General features: G+C 41.8%; 2 protein-coding genes across 2 annotated transcripts in view; one reads left to right on the top strand and one right to left on the bottom strand.

Moving 5' to 3' along the window:
* Positions 1–17,968, bottom strand: part of LOC114647400 (uncharacterized) — a 723,921-nt gene that overhangs the window by 575,642 nt on the left and 130,311 nt on the right. The gene's annotated exons all lie outside the window — the stretch shown is intronic.
* pik3c2a (phosphatidylinositol-4-phosphate 3-kinase, catalytic subunit type 2 alpha) overlaps positions 1–17,968 on the top strand; it is a 263,160-nt gene that overhangs the window by 201,516 nt on the left and 43,676 nt on the right. Inside the window, exons 15-19 of the mRNA XM_028796109.2 lie at positions 1,739–1,881; positions 3,163–3,351; positions 9,752–9,845; positions 12,444–12,538; positions 16,378–16,558. Coding sequence (XP_028651942.1) covers positions 1,739–1,881; positions 3,163–3,351; positions 9,752–9,845; positions 12,444–12,538; positions 16,378–16,558 — 702 coding nt within the window. The remainder of the gene's footprint in view (positions 1–1,738; positions 1,882–3,162; positions 3,352–9,751; positions 9,846–12,443; positions 12,539–16,377; positions 16,559–17,968) is intronic.

Genomic DNA, 17,968 nt, shown 5'->3' with positions numbered 1-17,968 from the left:
GGGTAGAAGGATAAACGGATGGGGCAAAATACCGTCAAATTCTTGAGGAAAACCTGCTACCCTCTGCCAGAAAGTTGAAGATGGGCAGAATGTTCACCCTTCAACATGACAATAACCTGAAGCACACAGCAAAATTGACCACACAGTGGCTGAAGGAGAAAAAAGTGAATGTCCTCATGTGGCCAGTCAGAGCCCAGAGACCTAAATCACACTGAAAATCTGTGGAAAGATCTGAAGATAGCAGACCACCAACACTCACCATCCAATGTGACCGAACTTGAACAGTTAAACTGTAAAGAAGAGTGGGGGGCAAATATCACTCAATTTAGATGTGCAAAGCTGATAGAGAAGAATCAACAGACTCAAGGCTGTCATTAAAGCAAAAGGGGGTTCAACAAAATGACACTGACATTGGGGGGTGATACTGTATTAATCTCAGGATGTCTTGTTTTTAAGTTTTTTTAATTATTTTTCTGAACTGTAGCTGTGATATCTTTCACTCGGACGTTAGAGGTTGCATTGAGTAAGTAAAGCCTGGAAGAAATATTTTTGTGTGTGGTTTTATTTAAGGCTGTAAAGCAAAAAAGTGGGAGTATTTCGAAGGGGGGGATTTTTTTTTCCTATACCCACTGTATAGTTTGTCCTACCGCGACACCAATGTAAGTGAGCATTTTTCATTCAGTTGTGAGTATCCCCAAGATGGAGACGTTTACGAACCCAGACGAAATCACTCAAACAAGTAAGACCACAGGACAAGTACATAAATCCAGAGAAAACTATAATCCGATGGTTGTGATTGTAATCCAATTGTGCAGTGAAACGTTGAAACAAAGACACAACCAAATGTGATCCTGCTGGCTTCTTAGGGCTCACTTTTAAAACCTGTGCCCTCATCTTGTTTTACCCAGCAGCTCTCACAGCAACCACCAAAGATGCCCAATGACCCAGTGGTCCAGGACTGCTGGGATTTGCAGTCCATTTTAAGTAGTGCTGCTACAGCATCATCTGCAGTTCTCACCAGTAGGTCAATAATTTCCATTTAATTATTGATGACAATCCCGTAAATAGTTGAATCCACAAATTGTAAATCCGTGACTCACAAGGGCTGACCTGTATATCTATTGATTGATTGGCTGTATTATTTGTCCTCTGAGTCTGTATCATTGGGTTTTATGTTTTTGCTGCTGTATGCATCTTAAATTCCCCTTGAGGTTAGTAAAGTTTATCTACTCCAATCTAAGATGGATAATTTGAGGCTAAACTGGACGTTCTGCCCAACAATGTCAGATTCCTTGGTCCCTGGGAGGCATTTTACTTTGATAAACCCTGAATGTATGTAGTTTGTAATTCTCATTTTTTGCACATTTCTAATTATCAGCCGCAGCAAATGTGCTGCCGAGTGCCAGTTGTTCTGTTGTTCAGCTGGTAGTTGTGTAGTAGTGCTGTTAAAATAGACGTCAAACCTTCATCTTTTCATCTGATTTTTTTCATTAAGAAATAAAGTTTAAATCGCAGTTGCTATTTTAGTCAAACATCTTGCAATATGATATTTTTCTAAAATCATTCATGCCTAGTATCATACCATAGAATATGAGATGTAGCCAGTGACGGTGAGCATTTTAGCCGCCATCAGCATCATCCTCCTCCTCCTCCTCCGTCCTGCTGTGCCCAGAGTCTCCAGACTTAAGAAAATTTCTAACTTTTTCCTTGTTTTGTGTTTTATTTTATTTTTTAACAGGTGGATTTCCCACACCAGGCAGCTGACATTGTTTATGTGCCACCTCAGCCAGAAAATAAACTGATGCCACAGGCCTTTGACACTCTGGATACTGAAGTTCAAAAGCAACTTGAAAAAATTTTCAGTAAAAGTTCTTCCGTGGGGTACGTGCTTGTGACAATAATGACATATGGAATACATTATGAAGTGTCCAGTCTGACTACACTAGTTTCAGTAGATGGTGTGGCTGTGTCTTTTCAAGGTTCCCAAAGCCGAGCAGCTACTAAGTTGACAAACTTGGGTCCAGCAAAAGTCCAACTCGGTTAAGCAAATGGGGTTTTAGGGTGCATGCTGTAAGGGAAATTAGTGACATGGCGTATCCTCACTAAAGGACATGGGGACAGACTTAAAGGAGGAACAGAACTTCCTTTTGTTGTTGCCTTTTTATGATGGGAATAAATGATTTGACTAGTTGTTCTAAAGAACAAAAGGCTTCGGTTACAGTCTATGATTAAAATTCCCTTACTTTTCTATAATCTATTAAATTTATGGTTTCAGGTGCAGATTATAATTTGAAGTCCTTTGCCCTCAATGCGTTTTCAGCTGCCAGGCAAGAAAAGCAAGTTACGGATGAAAAGCCTCCCAAAAGACTCCACAAACCAGGCCAGGAATTTCACAGTCCTGTCTAGGGATAAGCCTCACCCCAAACAACGTGACCTCAAACACAACAGGCAGGCTGAGGCTTGCACAGGCCCAAGGGCTAGTTTTTAAAGTTAAAAAAAATACTTCAAATGTTTAGAATTGCCAAAAAATGAAAGAGGGTATAAACTGTAAAATCTCTTTTTACAGTGATGTGCCCAATATACATGTATATATTTATTATGTTGTATTCTTAATTTTAAATTTCTGGTGGTGCCCTATGTCCCACTAGCCCCCAATGTAAAGTGTGTGTGAGGGCAAGATATATTTAAAAATGTGTAGTAAACACTTAATATTAGAACACCTCTTCACGTGGCAAATGCATTTATGCCACATTTGAAAAATGCCAAAGTTCTCATTTAATAAATGTAGTGGTAAGTGTTCAGATATGGGAACAAAAGGTGAGACTTGTCAGAGTATTTCCTGAGCAATATACCATAATTTCACCCACCTCTACATACTGAAGCAGTGGCTCTGATGAAATGTATTCATCATAAACCGAAAGGGGGCGCCACTGAGCGGAGCAGAGATGATAACGTACAGTACCTTCTGTGTGGTGTGACCGCCTAAGTCGTTCGGTTAGCATCTGATAATCTGTCACATCACACACTGCTTATTCTGCCCGTTCCTTTTTTTTTTTTTTTTTTTTTTTGTAGTTACTACTTGGTTAAAGATGAACTTCATATCTTTGGGCTGCTTTTTCTGTCCATAACTAACTTCCATTTCTTTTTTTTTTTTTTGAACAGCCTTTCTAAGGCCGACAGAGATCTCTTGTGGGACAAAAGGACCTTTTGCCATTCACATAGAAACTGCCTCCCGAAGATTCTTGCAAGTGCGCCAGGCTGGGACTGGACGACGTTGCCTTCCGTTTATGGTCTCCTTCATCAGTGGCCGCCTGTCTCCCCTCTGTGTACTCTTGAACTTTTACACTCAAGGTAAAACGCAGGCCTTTGATCACAAGTGAAAAAGACACATTTGGTATGAGGCTGTCAGGGAGTCGGTGGCTGAGACTCCGTGGTCTCTCTAGACGCCCATCCATTAATCCAATACAAAACACAGCCCACTACTTGCCATATTTACAAAATAGTTTTAGTGTAATTATCATCCATAGAGCTTTTTCACTTCTTTGGTTATTTTCTGATTACATTCCTGCAGTTGTGTGCCTTTTAACACTTACTGACTTTTAATGCCAAACAATGTATGCTCTAAAGACGGTTTTCTGGTTTTATTTGTAGTATGGAAAAAGTACATTTATACAGTCATGGCCAAAAACATTGGCACCCCTGCACTTCCTCCAGAATGTGCACCATTTTTCCTAGTAAGTTGTTGCAGTTCCGAATGCTTTGCTCTCCACCTGTTTATTTCTTTTGCTTGCATTGGAGCAACACAAAAACACAAGTGATAGGTCCAATCTGATGCTGTTCTGCACAGAGCTCCATGACACAATTACTGGCACCTTCAATTTCATATTTGGTAGCCCACCCTTTGGAGACAATCAATTAGTGGCTTTCTGTAAGCATGAATGATTTTTTTGGACCACTATGCTCCAGGTCTCATGCTTTGAAAGGTGCCTTCTCCCAACTGCTGTCCTCACATCTGTCCACAGGTTGCCTGTGGGGTTCCAATCTGGATACATTGCTGGCCACTTCTCCAGCCCTTTTCTTTCACCATTTCTGGGTGTTTTAGGTCTCATTGTTCTGCTGGAAGACCGATGTCATCTGATGGAGACTACCCAGCTTTCTGTCACTGGGCCCTACATTGCGCTCCAGAACTATTTTGTAGCCTTCACATTTCATGATTCACACAGTCAAGGCATCCAGTGCCAGATGCAGCAAAGCAACCCCAAAATATCTGTAGAACCTCCGCTGCGTTTGACTCTAGGGACTACTGTGTGTTCTTTTCTTTGAAGGCTCATGATGTGCTTTACCCAGAAGCTCTGCTTTGGTCTCATATGTCCACAGGATCTTCTGTCAGGAGGGTGCTGGCAGATGCTAGTCTGACTCCTTTATGTCTCTTTATCAGCAGTGGGGACCTCCTGGGTCTCCTACCATAGTGTCCCATTTCTTTCAGATGGTACCGGACAGTGTGAGGTGACACTGTTGTACCCTCTGCCTGCAGGTCAGATTGAATTTGTTTGGAAGCTCATTGGAGTTCTTTACCCACCGTTTGAACATTTCTTCATTGCAATTTTCCATCAGTTATTCTTTTCCATCCACGTCTAGGGAAGTTGTCTACAGTGCCATGGGCTTTAAACTTAAGGACGTTGGGACATTGAGGTCCCTGGAGATGGACTTGTAGCATTGAGATTGTCCATCCTTTTCCACAGTTTTCTTTCTCAAATTGTTGGACATTTTTTTCCTCTTCTCTTTTTTTCTCCATACTCAGTCTGGTACACATAGACGCAAATGTGTCAACTTTTTTCTATTTTAAATTGGTTACAAGTTGGATTTCTATATTGCCAGCACCTGTTACCTGCCATGGGCGAGTTTAAATACAAATTAAAGGGACATCACATGATGTCACATGTGCATAAGAGAGAAATGAGATTTGGGGAAGAGACCACCACAGGGGAGGAACAGTTTGGTTTAATGCCAGGTAGAGGACCTACGGATGCAGTGAGTGAGGATTTTCCAGGATATCTTTGGGGGAGTGAGGACTCAGATTAAAAGCATTGTTGGGGTAACAGACAAGATCCCAGTTAGAGGAGGTCTGCAGGCTTTGTGCTGATGACTTTCCAGAAAAGAGGAAGTGGAGGAGAGGAAGTTGGAAGAATGGAAAGGGGTTTTGAAAGATAGAGGATTGGAGATAAATAGGAAGAAGACGACAGAATATCTGAGGTTTAATGATGATCAGGATTCAGAAGGTTGCCTGCAGGGAGGAGAGCCACTGAAAAGAGTGGATACATTTAATTATCTAGGATCAGTGGTAGGCCAAGATGGAGAATTAGATGCAGAGATAACCCACAGAGTACAATGTGGATGGAACAATTGGAAGAAATTATTAGGAGTGTTTTGTTATACAAGAATTGAAATGAAGGTTAAAGGTGAGGTTTTTAAAACAGTGGTAAGACCAGTGATGATGATGAATGGAACTGAGACATGGGCAATAAAGGGAGCAGACGTTGGATGTGGCAGAAATGAGAATGTTGAAATGGACGAGTGGAGTTACGAAAAATAGAATAAGAAATGAGACAATCAGAGGTACAAGAAAAGTGGGGGAGACATCTCCAAAAGTACAGCAAAGTAGGTTGAAGCAGTATGGACGTGATGAGTAGAAACCATAAATATGTGGGCAAAGTGTGATGTGAATGGAAGTGAAAGCGAAATTAGGCCAAAGGGTAGATGTATGTATAAAGTTGAAGATCTGAAGGAACAGGGTCTCACTGAGGGTCTCCTGTTCAACTAGGTTGTTCAAAGCAATATGAAGTCAAGATCTGAAAGTCCCAAAAGCCCTACACTCCAGCTTTCTAGTTAGATTAGAACATTCAGCCCCACAAAGCTCACTAGTGCTATCCACTTAGGTCTCCTAAAATAACATCAAGTCGAGTTTTGAAGGTCCCTAAAGTCCCACTGCCTATCACACTATTTGGTCACTTATTCCATGTATCTGTGGTTGTCTATGTAAAGAAAAAGTCCTATTTTTTTGTGCCATCATCAACTGTTACCATTTTGTTTAAAAGTCAACATCTCAATGCACTAAACTTCATAATTTTAAACATTTCAATCATGTCCCCTTTTAATTGTCTTTTGCTTTAACTGTACTGAACTTTTACATTTACTTATTTGGCTGATGCCTTTATCCAAGGCGACTTACAACATCTATGATACAATTGGTTACATTTCTTTTGGCTTTCCAATTGGAGGACAGGCAGGTCAAGTGACTTGCTCATGGTCACACAGTGTCAGTAGTGGGATTTGAACCCACAACCTCAGGGTTTGAAGTCCAGAGCCTTAACTACTACACCACACTGGCCCCCTTTTAATCTTTCCTCATAACTCATCTCCTGTAGCCCTGGACTCAGTCTTGTCACCCTTCTCTGGACCTTTTCTTGTGCTGGTATGTCCTTATGGAAACCAAAACTGCACCCAGGACTCCAAATGAGGCCTCACCAGTGTGTTATAAATATTGAGCAGAACCTCCTGTGACTTGTACTCCACACATCAAGGCGCTATATAACCTGACATTCTGTTAGCCTGTCAGTTTATTGGCCCCAGCTTGGTCATTTATTCAATGGGTCTGTGATTAACCATGGGAAGAAAAAAAAACTCTCTAACATTGGTGTGAAATCTGCCCTCAAATTTCCAACTGTGTCCCCATCCGTGTTCTTGTTAACGTAACAACTGGGATGCGCTGGACTTGTGCCTTTCATAATTTTAAACACTTTGATCAGGTCACCTCTCAACCTCCATTTTCTTCAACTGTAAAGGTTCACCTCCTTCCATCTCTCTTCATAGCTCAGGCCTCTTAGACCTGAATCAGCCTGGTCGCTCTCCTCTGGACTTTCTCTAGTGCTGTGTTGTCTTTTTTTTTTTTTATAAAAATGGAGGCCAAAACTGCATGCATTACTCCAGGTGAGGACTCAACAGTGTGTGTTAAAGCTTCCGTATGACCACCCTTGATTTGTACTCCACACATCAAGGCGCTATATAACCTAACATCCAATTACCTTTCTTGGTTGCTTCTGTACAACATCTGGATGTAGACAGTGACCAGTCCACTGTGACTCCTAGACTCTTCTCATAAGGGGAAGTTCAAAATTTCAGACCTCTCATTGTGTATTGAAATCAAACATTTCTGCCACAAGTCTGCCCAGTCCTGCATGCTGTCCAAGTCCCTCTCTAACAGTTCTGCTAATTCTCCATTATATGCCCAGTTTGGATGGCTGAGGTTTGTGTCTTGCTGTTCTCCCATGAATCACATTTTCCTTCAGTCTTTTTCTTATCATGAAGTCCTGAACACTGACCTGGAGAGACTGGTGAGACCGGAGAAGCTTGCAGTTCTATGGACGTCGTTCTGTCATTTTCTGAATGAGTAGTCACTCTGCCCTTGGGGTCATTTTGGTAGGCTAACCTTTCCAGGGAAGATGCACACCTCACACCTCCCTCCATTCCAAAAGTTCTCCATTTGAGTTGATGGCTCTGGGGTTGATGTGCCAGAGTCTTGTTTTTTTGTGAATGGTAAATTTCAACAACTATCTTCTGAAACTTACTTTGATCAAGGCCTAGTGGTGGTCTTCTGATCTTGTGGTGATGACTTCACTCTGATGCTGAAGGTCAGTATATGGTTGGGGGTTTAGAGTCAACAAGACTGGTTGTGTTCATTCAGCTGAGTCCACTCATTAGTGAACTTTGGCCAAGTGTTTGGCTAAGTAACTAAGTAGCAGCCATCCCAGCTGCACTTCAGAAGAGGTCATCCACCTGAAGCTAATCATGATTGGACCAAGCCAGTACTTAGGTGGGAGAATATCTAGGAAAAAGTTTGGCTTGCTGCTAGAAGAGGTGTTGGGGAGGCCAACAGAGGGGGTGCTTCCCCTGTGGTCTGCATGTGGATCCCAATGCCCCAGTGCAGTGATGGGGACACAGGGCTGTAAAAATGGTGCCATCCTTCAGATGAGACATAAAACTGAGGTCCTGACCCTCGGTGGTTATTAAAGATACTTAGGCACCCTTCATAAAGAGTGAGGTGTATCATGATGTCCTCACTAAATTGCCTGGTAGTTCTAGCCCCCTGTTCATCCTCTGTCTCTGATTGGCAATTTCTCTCACTTCTTCACCACCAAACAGCACATGTGTAGCCTAGTGGTGATCTTCAGACCTTGAGGTGACGACTTCACTCTGATGGTGAGGGTCTGTATATGGAGGGGGGTTTAGAGTGAACAAGGCTGGCTGTGTTCATTCAGCTGAGTCCATTTATTAGTGAACTTTAGCCAAGTGTTTGGCTAAGTTAACTATGTAGCAGCCATCCCACCAGCACTTCAGGCATCCTTTGTAAATAGTGGGGGTGTATCCTGATGTCCTCACTAAATTGCCCACTTCAGCCTGGTAGTTCCGGCCTCTTGTTCATCCTCTGTCTCTAATTGACTATTTCTCTCACTCCTTCACCACCTAACAGCACATGTGTGATGAAAGTACTGGTCCAAAATGGCTGCCATTGCATCATCCAGGTGGGTACTTCACATTGGTGCTGGTGGATGTGGCCCTCCACTCCCTGTGTAAAGCTCTTTAAGTAGTGAGAAAAGCCCTGCATAAATGTAAAGAATTATTATTAAGGGGTTACATAGACATTGCAGGTTTTGGATAACTTTATTGCTGGACTATTTTAAGTAGCAATTTAACAGCGGTGTTGTCTGTTTATTTTGCGTTCTTTTATCCAATTTTATATTTTGTGTTAACATCTGAAGCCATTCATTGTGGTAAATATCTAAAAAGAGAGGCAATCAGGAAGGGGTCAAATACTTTTCCGTATCACGGTGGTTATTTCATCACCTCACCAGTCCTTCAGCCGCCACCATCTTAGCGTCCCCCACCATGACACCAGTTTAGGCCCCACTCATCAGACAGCCCAGGAGCTGTATGCCCAATAGTCTAGCTGAAGTGGTCACCCTGGCTTTTAACTCTGATTTTACTGAGGCATGGGGGCAGGCTGGGGGTCCTCACACTTTATTCTTGTTTTGTTCTGTCTATCCCACTCTCACAAGACACATCACCCTCCTTAGGGCACAATATGCCCAGCTGAGCTGGTCTGCCAAGCCCAACGTAATCCTATTTCCTTTCTTGCATGTCTGCCCTCCTGGAATCGAACTGGCAACCTTGTGCAACCGCCTTCCCTGCGGCACATCAAGACCGCCCTAATCAAATTGAGTCAAAGTAGTGTTACTACATCTCAGGGGGCTGCTCTAAGCTTTTGATTGCAAGAGCGGAGTCATTACTTTGTAACCAGAGGAGAGAGTGCAGGTTGAGAATCCTTTAGAGACCCCGCGAAGACACGCACATACACGCGCGCACACACACAGTATCAGCTAGTGGATGCTGAGTAATCTGAGAGTGAGCTTGCGTTTGTCTCAGGGGAAGACATTTTAGTTCAAATTTGCATCAGGGTAGCATCTCTTCACTGTGTCTCCATTCGTGTTCATCTTAATGTCTTCTTTTTTTTTTTTATTAACCCCCTAAAGACCTGCTGTTATCAAAATGTCTTTTGCACCTAAGAGGTAAAATCAGATGTCCTTCACCTGCCGATTGAGCGTTTAAATAATTAACAATATCTGAGTTTATTAAATTGTGGAATCTAATTCACTTGCATGTCTTAAGGGCTTTTGTAATGTGATCTCTTCCTTAGGTTTGCGGACACTGAGGTTCGTACTGCTGCTGTCAAGTGGATTGAACACATAAGCAATGATGAAGTGATGGATTATCTTCCGCAGCTTGTGCAGGTAAATCTTCACGAGAGCTCAAGATGACCACTGTTATGACACACAAGCTCAGATAGTTTATCACAGTGGTCCCGACATTCACGCCAGTTTATTGTGTCACAGTGCCGACTGCACAGAACTTCTTGGTTCCCTGTCTGTGTGGAGCTGGGGTTGACACTCGGGCTGAGCTTGCTGGGGCAGGCTCTTTGAAATCTTCTCCACTTGTAAGTGGTCTTCTGCACTGTGGACTGCTTGATGTCCAATTGTTTTGGAGATCTGTTGAAATCCCATCCCAGACTCCTTGGCCTCTCTTCTTTGTGAAGGCCTCGGAGAGCTCCTTCGATCCTGGTATTGGTGACAACACGCACTACAAAATGCAGCCGCCAGGCTCCTAACTCGTGCTAGCCAGAGTGATCATATCGCTCCCATTTTGCACTCACTGCACTGGCTTTCCCAGTGTTTTATAGCGTTCATTTTAACGTTTTGGTACTTACTTTCAGTGCTTTGCATGGACAAGCTCCTGAGTACCTAACCAGTCTGCTCCAATGCTCTACAGCTTGTCAGACTCTTTAGATCTGGGCAACGGGGCCTTCTAGTTGTCCCACACACTCGGCTAAAAATCCGTGGGGATCGTGCCTTTCAGTCTGTGGCACCAAGACTATGGAATAGCCTGCATTATGGTCTGCGTGTTGATTCTTTTAAAAACACAACTGAAAGCATTTCTTTTTAAACAGGCTTTTAATCAGTGCTGAGTAGTTCCTGCTTGTTAATTTATTATTTTTATTGGTTTTGTTTTAACTGTCATATTTGTATTGTTGTTCAGCGCTCTGCAATCCTTTTGTTTGTGCAGGGCGCTATATAAATAAACTACTACTACTATTACTACTTCTACTACTATTACTTCTGGGCAGAGTGGTGGCTCTGAGGTTAGGGATCTGCACTGGCAATCAGAAGGTTGCTGGTTCGAATCCCATAAGATGCCAAGAGGGTCTCTGCTCTGTTGAGCCCTTGAGCAAGGCCCTTGACCTGCAATTGCTAAGCGCTTTGAGTAGTGAGAAAAGCGCTATATAAATGCAAAAAATTATTAAAAAATTATTAATTAAATTATTACTTCAACAACAAAGAGAAAAAACCAGCATGAAATGTGTGAGGTTTAAATCAGAGGACGGTGCCGACAAGGTCCTCTCTCATGATGTTCTAGTCATTTACACCCGATTCTAATTTGATTTTATTTCAGGTAGTGATAAACGCAGGGGTGCGCATAACGTTTTCTACAAGTGACGTTTGCATTTATGTTTGTTTCAGTTATATACACTACAAAATGTAAACATGTTTTGTTTTGTCTCCTTCATCTAAATGAAGATCAAATCTTGATGTGTCCACATATGTTTAAAAAACAGATTTCGTGGGGTGTACTTTTTTAATGACCTGACGGCATAACATCACTGGCAAGACCCCCCACTCATCATTCTCGACACACCCATTCCAAGGTTTTTGATGTGTACAAACACAATGCAGGGCATTTTTGATTCCAATACTGATACTATTGCAGAGCAAATTTTTAATAGTCAAAAGTTACAGGACATGGAAAAGGCTGATAAAGTACATACTGATCCTGTTGGACCCCATTGATTGTCACACTGATCCTCTGATTCCGAGGGGGTCTCAAAGTCCTCCTAGGTCAGTGTTCCTGTTTGATATTAGTTAAGGGAATTTATTATTTATTTGTATGACTTAGTCCTTCCCAATTCTTGCAGCACATAGACAGATTGTTCTGATATGTGACACCATGACAATTTTTCATTCTTATTTCAGATGCCTGTTTTCATTTCACATCCATTACCCACACGTGTGCTCATATTTGGTGCTATAGTGCTGAGATGGCGTCTATCTATAGGTCTACGAGTTAAACTCATATTTAGTAGTATTTGAGGACTGATTGAGGTCATTTATGTTCGGTAGAATGCCTAGAGGGGGCTGGGTGGTCTCGTGGCCTGGTACCCCTGCAGATTTTTTTTTTTCTCTTGGAGTTTTTTTGTTTGTTCTGTCCTCCCTGGCCATCGGACCTTACTTTTATTCTATGTTAGTGTTCCCTTATTTTAATTCTTTTTATTTTGTCATTTTTCTCTTTCTTCATCATGTAAAGCACTTTGAGCTACATTGTTTGTATGTAAATGTGCTATTTAAATAAATGTTGTTGTTGTTGTAGTCAATGTGTTAAGAATATTTTAACAAAAATACCCACGTTCAGGTCATTATGAACATACAATGGGCCACCCAAACATTTGCAGAATTGATCAATAGCACTATCTGTCCTTCTATCCACCACCCATCTAATGGTTCTAGCTGGGTCTCCATTTAAGACCTCATCTGATAGCTGTTCTCCCTTGAAAACAAAAGATTAAATGCTTTTCCAGGCATTTCTACAAAGAATAATCAGTAAGTAACCGATAAATAAAATGGTCATTTTTGGGTGGAATATCCGATTATGAACAAATAAGAACCAGTGCTTTTGGTCATCTACAGCGTATGATTGCTCACCAGTAGAGATGGAAGTCCATGTCTGCTGCAGAGATCTGAGGTTTCACAAAACGTCCTTGTGCTGTTTTCTTCTTGCAGGCTTTGAAGTTTGAATGCTATCTTAAGAGCGCCCTTGTGATCTTCTTGATGTCTAGAGCACTGCAGAACATTCACATCGCACATTATCTGTATTGGTAAGTTAAGAGTGCTGCTGCTACTGCTGACAGTTGAGATGCAACTGAATACCTTTGATAGCCCAGCTTCCACAACAGAGGTGTACTGAAGAGCAGTGGTCCTTGGCCATAAGTGGGCTTGTCCCTCCCTCGTTTATCTGTTAGTCAGCGACTAGTTTAGAAAAGCACACCAAGGCGGAAAAAGTACTGACAAAAGAAAAGTGGCTGAAGGGTGCCAGTGTTCCCTCTAAACCGAGTGCGCAAGCGGTCTTTTGTGCGTAGTAGGAGCGTCGCTTATGGATTTTTCATGGTTGCTCTACAAAAAATTGTGAGTGGTCTCCCCTAGACTTTCTCGTATACTCAGATATATGGGGATGGATATTTGAGGAGTAAACTGCAAGATAATGATTATATTTTTATATTATGTACATTAAAGAACCATCAGTAACAAATCAAATTAATAATATATTGAACAATTATTATAAAAGTAAAGTAGAACAAGTCGAACTCTGCAGCTGCATAAATAAAAGGTAAAGTACCACTTCCGGTTAGTGGAAATAGCTCAAAGTTGATAGAAACCTACATTTTGTACCTAATACTTGTATGTAAAATTTGGTTGACGTAAGTGAAAGTGTACTCATGTTATCGTGTTTACACACACACACGGACATAATTCCAAAAATGGCATTATTTAAGATTCAGGGAGGTCTAAAACGTCGAGATTCATTCAAATCTCGACATCAAATTTTTGGACGATTACAATACTTTCCCTATACTTCACATGCAAGAAAGTAACAAGACTTGAGTTTCAAACCAAGTTCAACTGTAAAAGTTAATAAAAATAAACTAAATGAATTACCGACCTGACTTAAATGAGTTTCAAACAAAGTGGTGCTATAAGAATCGGTCTAAGCTGCAGTTTCGTTGTCACTTAACCACATCTCTGCACAAGCTGATGAGATTTCATGTAGAAGAAATGGAGTACGGCTGACGGAATGACCTACCGCAAAGCACCAGGCAGCACGTTCTTCTGGGAAGGATTTTTAACTTGTAAATGGAGGGTGTTTGCAGAATTGTCTTAATAAAAAAGGACGATCTCAAAGAGGATCTTTTCACTTTTGGATATTTGTGACACATGCCAGGTCTCAAGGACTGACGGTGAAAAGCGATTTAGTCTAATCTTCTTCATCTTAGTCATCCATAGCTATTCCCATTTTTATAAGGGGTTGCTTTTTTTTCCCCCAAACCTTTTAGAAGCTTTGGTGTGATTTTTATAGCCGGACGCCGACCCTCCTCTACTGAGCAATGTGAAAGAAGAATGTAGACATCGCTTTGATGCCGAGCATTTGGAAAACTTGATGAAAATCAAACTCTTTCAATTCTGAACAGATTGTTTATGTTAGCAGAGTTTATAACTTATGGAAGAGAGAAAAGATCAGAAGATAAACTGTTTGAATAGTCAGGGAAATTGTGTGTAGAAATAAACTTTTTATTTAAAAAAGTGGTTCTATCAGTTCAGTTAATTTTTGATGCCGAACACTAAATATGTAGTACTGTGAATGATCTGATGTGTGATATACAGAAATGCATTGCTAGTGCTGGTGCTCAAAAATGGTTGGTTTTAGAACTTGATAATAGTAATACATTTTAATTATATAGCACCTTCCCTATGCTCAAGGCACTTTGCTCACACAAAGAAAAGTTTACACGCACAGTTTTGCTACTCATTAGAGGGAACATTTGTCCCAGCTACAATGCCAGCTCTCGGCTCACTCATCATGTCTGTTCTTGGCTTTAGATTGTGTGATGTAGTGTCTCTTAAATTCAGGTTTGGTTTTACAGTGTAACTACAGAAAGACTTTCATCCCATCTACAATACCACGTTTTCTCTTAAAAATGGACATTTGTGTATGTTTTCGTGTTTTGTCCATATTACCCCATTGTTTTTGATCCCCCGAAAATAAAGACTTTTAAAAATGCTCGCCAGAGTCCGATACACTGCTAAATGCAAAATCAGCGTTGTGGTGTGGACGGGCAAACATTTAGTTTTTCGAAAATGCTACTCACTGTGATTAGTTTGTGCTTATTTCGTAATCCATTCCCTGACTGGATCCTGCTCATTGCAACATTGATTGGTCATCTGTCACAGGAGTTAAACATGGCTGGCACTGAAGTGTTAGCACATGTTGTGCTGCTTACCTGCTCATATCTGAATTACATTTTATACAATTTGAGTGCAGCCTACGTGTGCAAAATGTCTGGCAAACTACAGGTTTTCGATTAAACCTGCGACCGGCAGCATTAGCAATTCAGAGCCCTGTAAAAATTGGACTGTATATAACTCAGTTGACAGCCTGTAATCAACGTTTATTACTTTAACACAATCTATTTCAGTAAGGGGGCGTGCATTCAGCTGCAAAATTAATAACAAGGCACTTAACGACGTGGACGGACATAGAATGCAGCTGAGCTGACGATATTACAGGACAGACAGAGACACAAAAGCACAATGCAGTAAAGCAAAGATAATACAGACACACATTTAATTATTTGTTTTACTAATGTTTGGTACAAGGTGCTCGCCGATTGCTGTGAACTGCTCATAATCAATCCTCTCATGAATGAGCGCAGAGCTGATTCCTTTTTAGTGTCACGTTAACATTTGTATTATTTTTATTTCACAACAAGACATATGTCACCTGTTCTGAGGACTGTTACTTTCATCTGTGATCAGCGCATTGACGTGACACGGGGCTGGTGCAATCTGCTGTGGCCTCCTTAATATTTTCTTTCTTTTTCAATGCACAGAATGTGCTGTCAGAGTTCTGTGTGTGCTGATTGCTTTGAAGTGAGCATTAAGCACATTGGAATTGGATTTCCATGGGGCTCGGAATTTTTCACTACATCCATCCATCCATTTACCAACCCGCTGAATCCGAACACAGGGTCACGGGGGTCTGCTGAAGCCAATCCCAGCCAACACAGGGCACAAGGCAGGAACCAACCCTGGGCAGGGTGCCAACCTACCGCAGTTTTTTCACTACACCATCCAGATTTTCCCCCCTTAATGGGCACATGCCAAGGGTAGGCAAAGGTCTACGTTTTTGGGTAATTTAGTGTGGCGATGATACTTTCGTAAACTATGTAACAACTCTAGTGTTGACGGACACTGGTTTTGTTTAAATAGCCGGTTTTAGTTGAAAACGTGGCTCTGGATGAGATATGGCGACAGCTTACCTATTAGCTAAACAGACAAGTGACAAATGGTCTGAATGTTCTTCTCTCATTTGTTACATCCCTTATATATTCTGTGTTGACAGCGTTGGGACAAAGTTAAGTGATTGAAAACTATAGAAAAGGCTAAATTGAAAAAATGGCAAACGGAGACATAAGTGTTTCAAGATTTGTTATGAATATTTCAGAATTTCTTGGAATAAGAGAATCAAAAGGTCAACTCACTAATCATGGAGATCGTTTAAAAGTAAGAATGACGCACTGATCGCGACTGATTCACAGCCTCAGCAGCTGCCCCAGTGAGTACTGAACTTGGGAACCACCGCACTATGAAGTAACACAGTTGAGGAATTTCAAGTAGACTTTTCAATGCTAGCAGACCGGCGAGTAGTTTAACTCGGACTTGGTTCAGGTCCATTTGTAGTGGAAATCAGTAATGAACACACAGCAGTTGAGTAGCCAAGGGAGCAGTGGATCCTCATGAGTAGCGAATATTCAGAAGGCAGAAAATCTGATCTTAGGTTATGTCCATAGCAGGTTTATTTAAAGAGCATGTTGATTCATTGAAGACCTCCAACAAACGATTGCAGCTCGTTTAACAATGTTGTCCTATCTTCTGATTGCAGGCTCTTGAAGGATGCTGCCCAGGACCCGCTTTTCAGAGCTCGCTATGAAAATGTTTTAGGTGCCCTGCTCTCTCTGTGCGGCAAAGGGCTGAGAGAGGAGCTGGAGAAGCAGACCAGATTTGTGCAGCTCTTGGAAGTTGTCGCTGAAAAAGTGCGGCAAGCTGGTGGATCAGCAAGACAGGTCTGAGCTTCTCCACACACCTTGTATGCATACACTTGTGCAGATGGCATCTTGAATGAAGACAATTCCAGGCCTGTTGCTGTAGCCAGTTGGGGAGACACATGGGAATGTGTTCTTCTAGCATGTCCCTTCTCAGTAACCACGGCAGAGATGTTAAGACACATACAGCACAAGTCACAGTTATTAACTTTTCTGTTACATGCACCTTTCACTCCTTATACATTACAGTATATAATGTACACTCACTGAGCAAATTCTAGGACCACTACACCAGCACTTGGAGTAGGGCCTCCTTTTGTCCTTCTCATAAGATTTATGGTACATTCCCTTGATGTTCTGGTTCATGCTGACATCATTGAATCACACAATTTCTGATGATTTTGTCAGCTGTACACAGCACAGCTACAAATCTCCTGTTCTGCCACATCCCAGAGATGGCTAAGAAGGCCACTAAAGAGCACCAAACTCATTGTCATGTTCTTGAACCCAGTTTGCTCTGTGACACATGGTGCATCATCATGCTGGAAGTAGCAATTATCTGGGATGATGTGGACCCCATGCTACCTTGAATAGCTAAGACCTCAAATAAAATAGATGGCCGCTGTAGTGACGATGTGCACAGAGAAAGTGGGGGCTGACATCACCAGGGAAGTGCACCACTCATGGTGGTCAGAGATGGGCTCCCCAGGCAAGATTGATGGAGCTCTCCATTCAGCCCACACCACAAAATCCTCACCTCTGAGCCAGAGAGAGCGGGTTTGTAGTTCCCACCACCTGTTCACCACGGCACAGACCTTCACACTAAAAGGCTTCATGTTGCGAGTCCACAGTAATTCAGTCGGTAGCAAGGGTGGGATTTGCACTGTGGATGGGTGGAGTGTAGTGGCAATGCCATGCAGGGCAGGTCCTTATGGGATACCTAAGGACATTTTACATCACAAAATGTAAAACAGTAATAAAAAAAACAAACAATCCCAATTAAATGGGCAATTGGTTAACAGAACTAACAAATCAATGTTAAAAAGAGAAGTTTTAAGTTTAGACTTAAAAACAGAAAGTATGGTAGAAGTACAAAGCTCCAGGGGCAGGGCATTCCAGAATGGTGGACCCCATTACACTAAGCAAAATCAGTACAATGGGGTTAACAGCGCAAAGTCAGCTGAATAAAGTGAGTGCGAAGGCCTGTGTGGACTCGGTAAAGAAAACGATGAAGGGTGATAAAAACTAAGAGGAGAAGTTTATGTGAAATATGGTAAAGGACTGGGAGCCAATGCCATTGTGGAGGTGTAGGAGTTTTGTGCTCCCAAGATTTTAAATGTGTGACGGCCTTTGTTGCTGAATTTTGCACATGTTGTGTTCTATTTGGGCTCCAAGTAGAGGTCCATTTGCAATAGTCAAGTCGTGAGGTCA

The sequence above is a fragment of the Erpetoichthys calabaricus genome, chromosome 2 (genome assembly GCF_900747795.2).
Source record: "Erpetoichthys calabaricus chromosome 2, fErpCal1.3, whole genome shotgun sequence".
NCBI lineage: Eukaryota > Metazoa > Chordata > Cladistia > Polypteriformes > Polypteridae > Erpetoichthys > Erpetoichthys calabaricus.
This window is presented reverse-complemented; position numbering and strand designations above follow the sequence as displayed.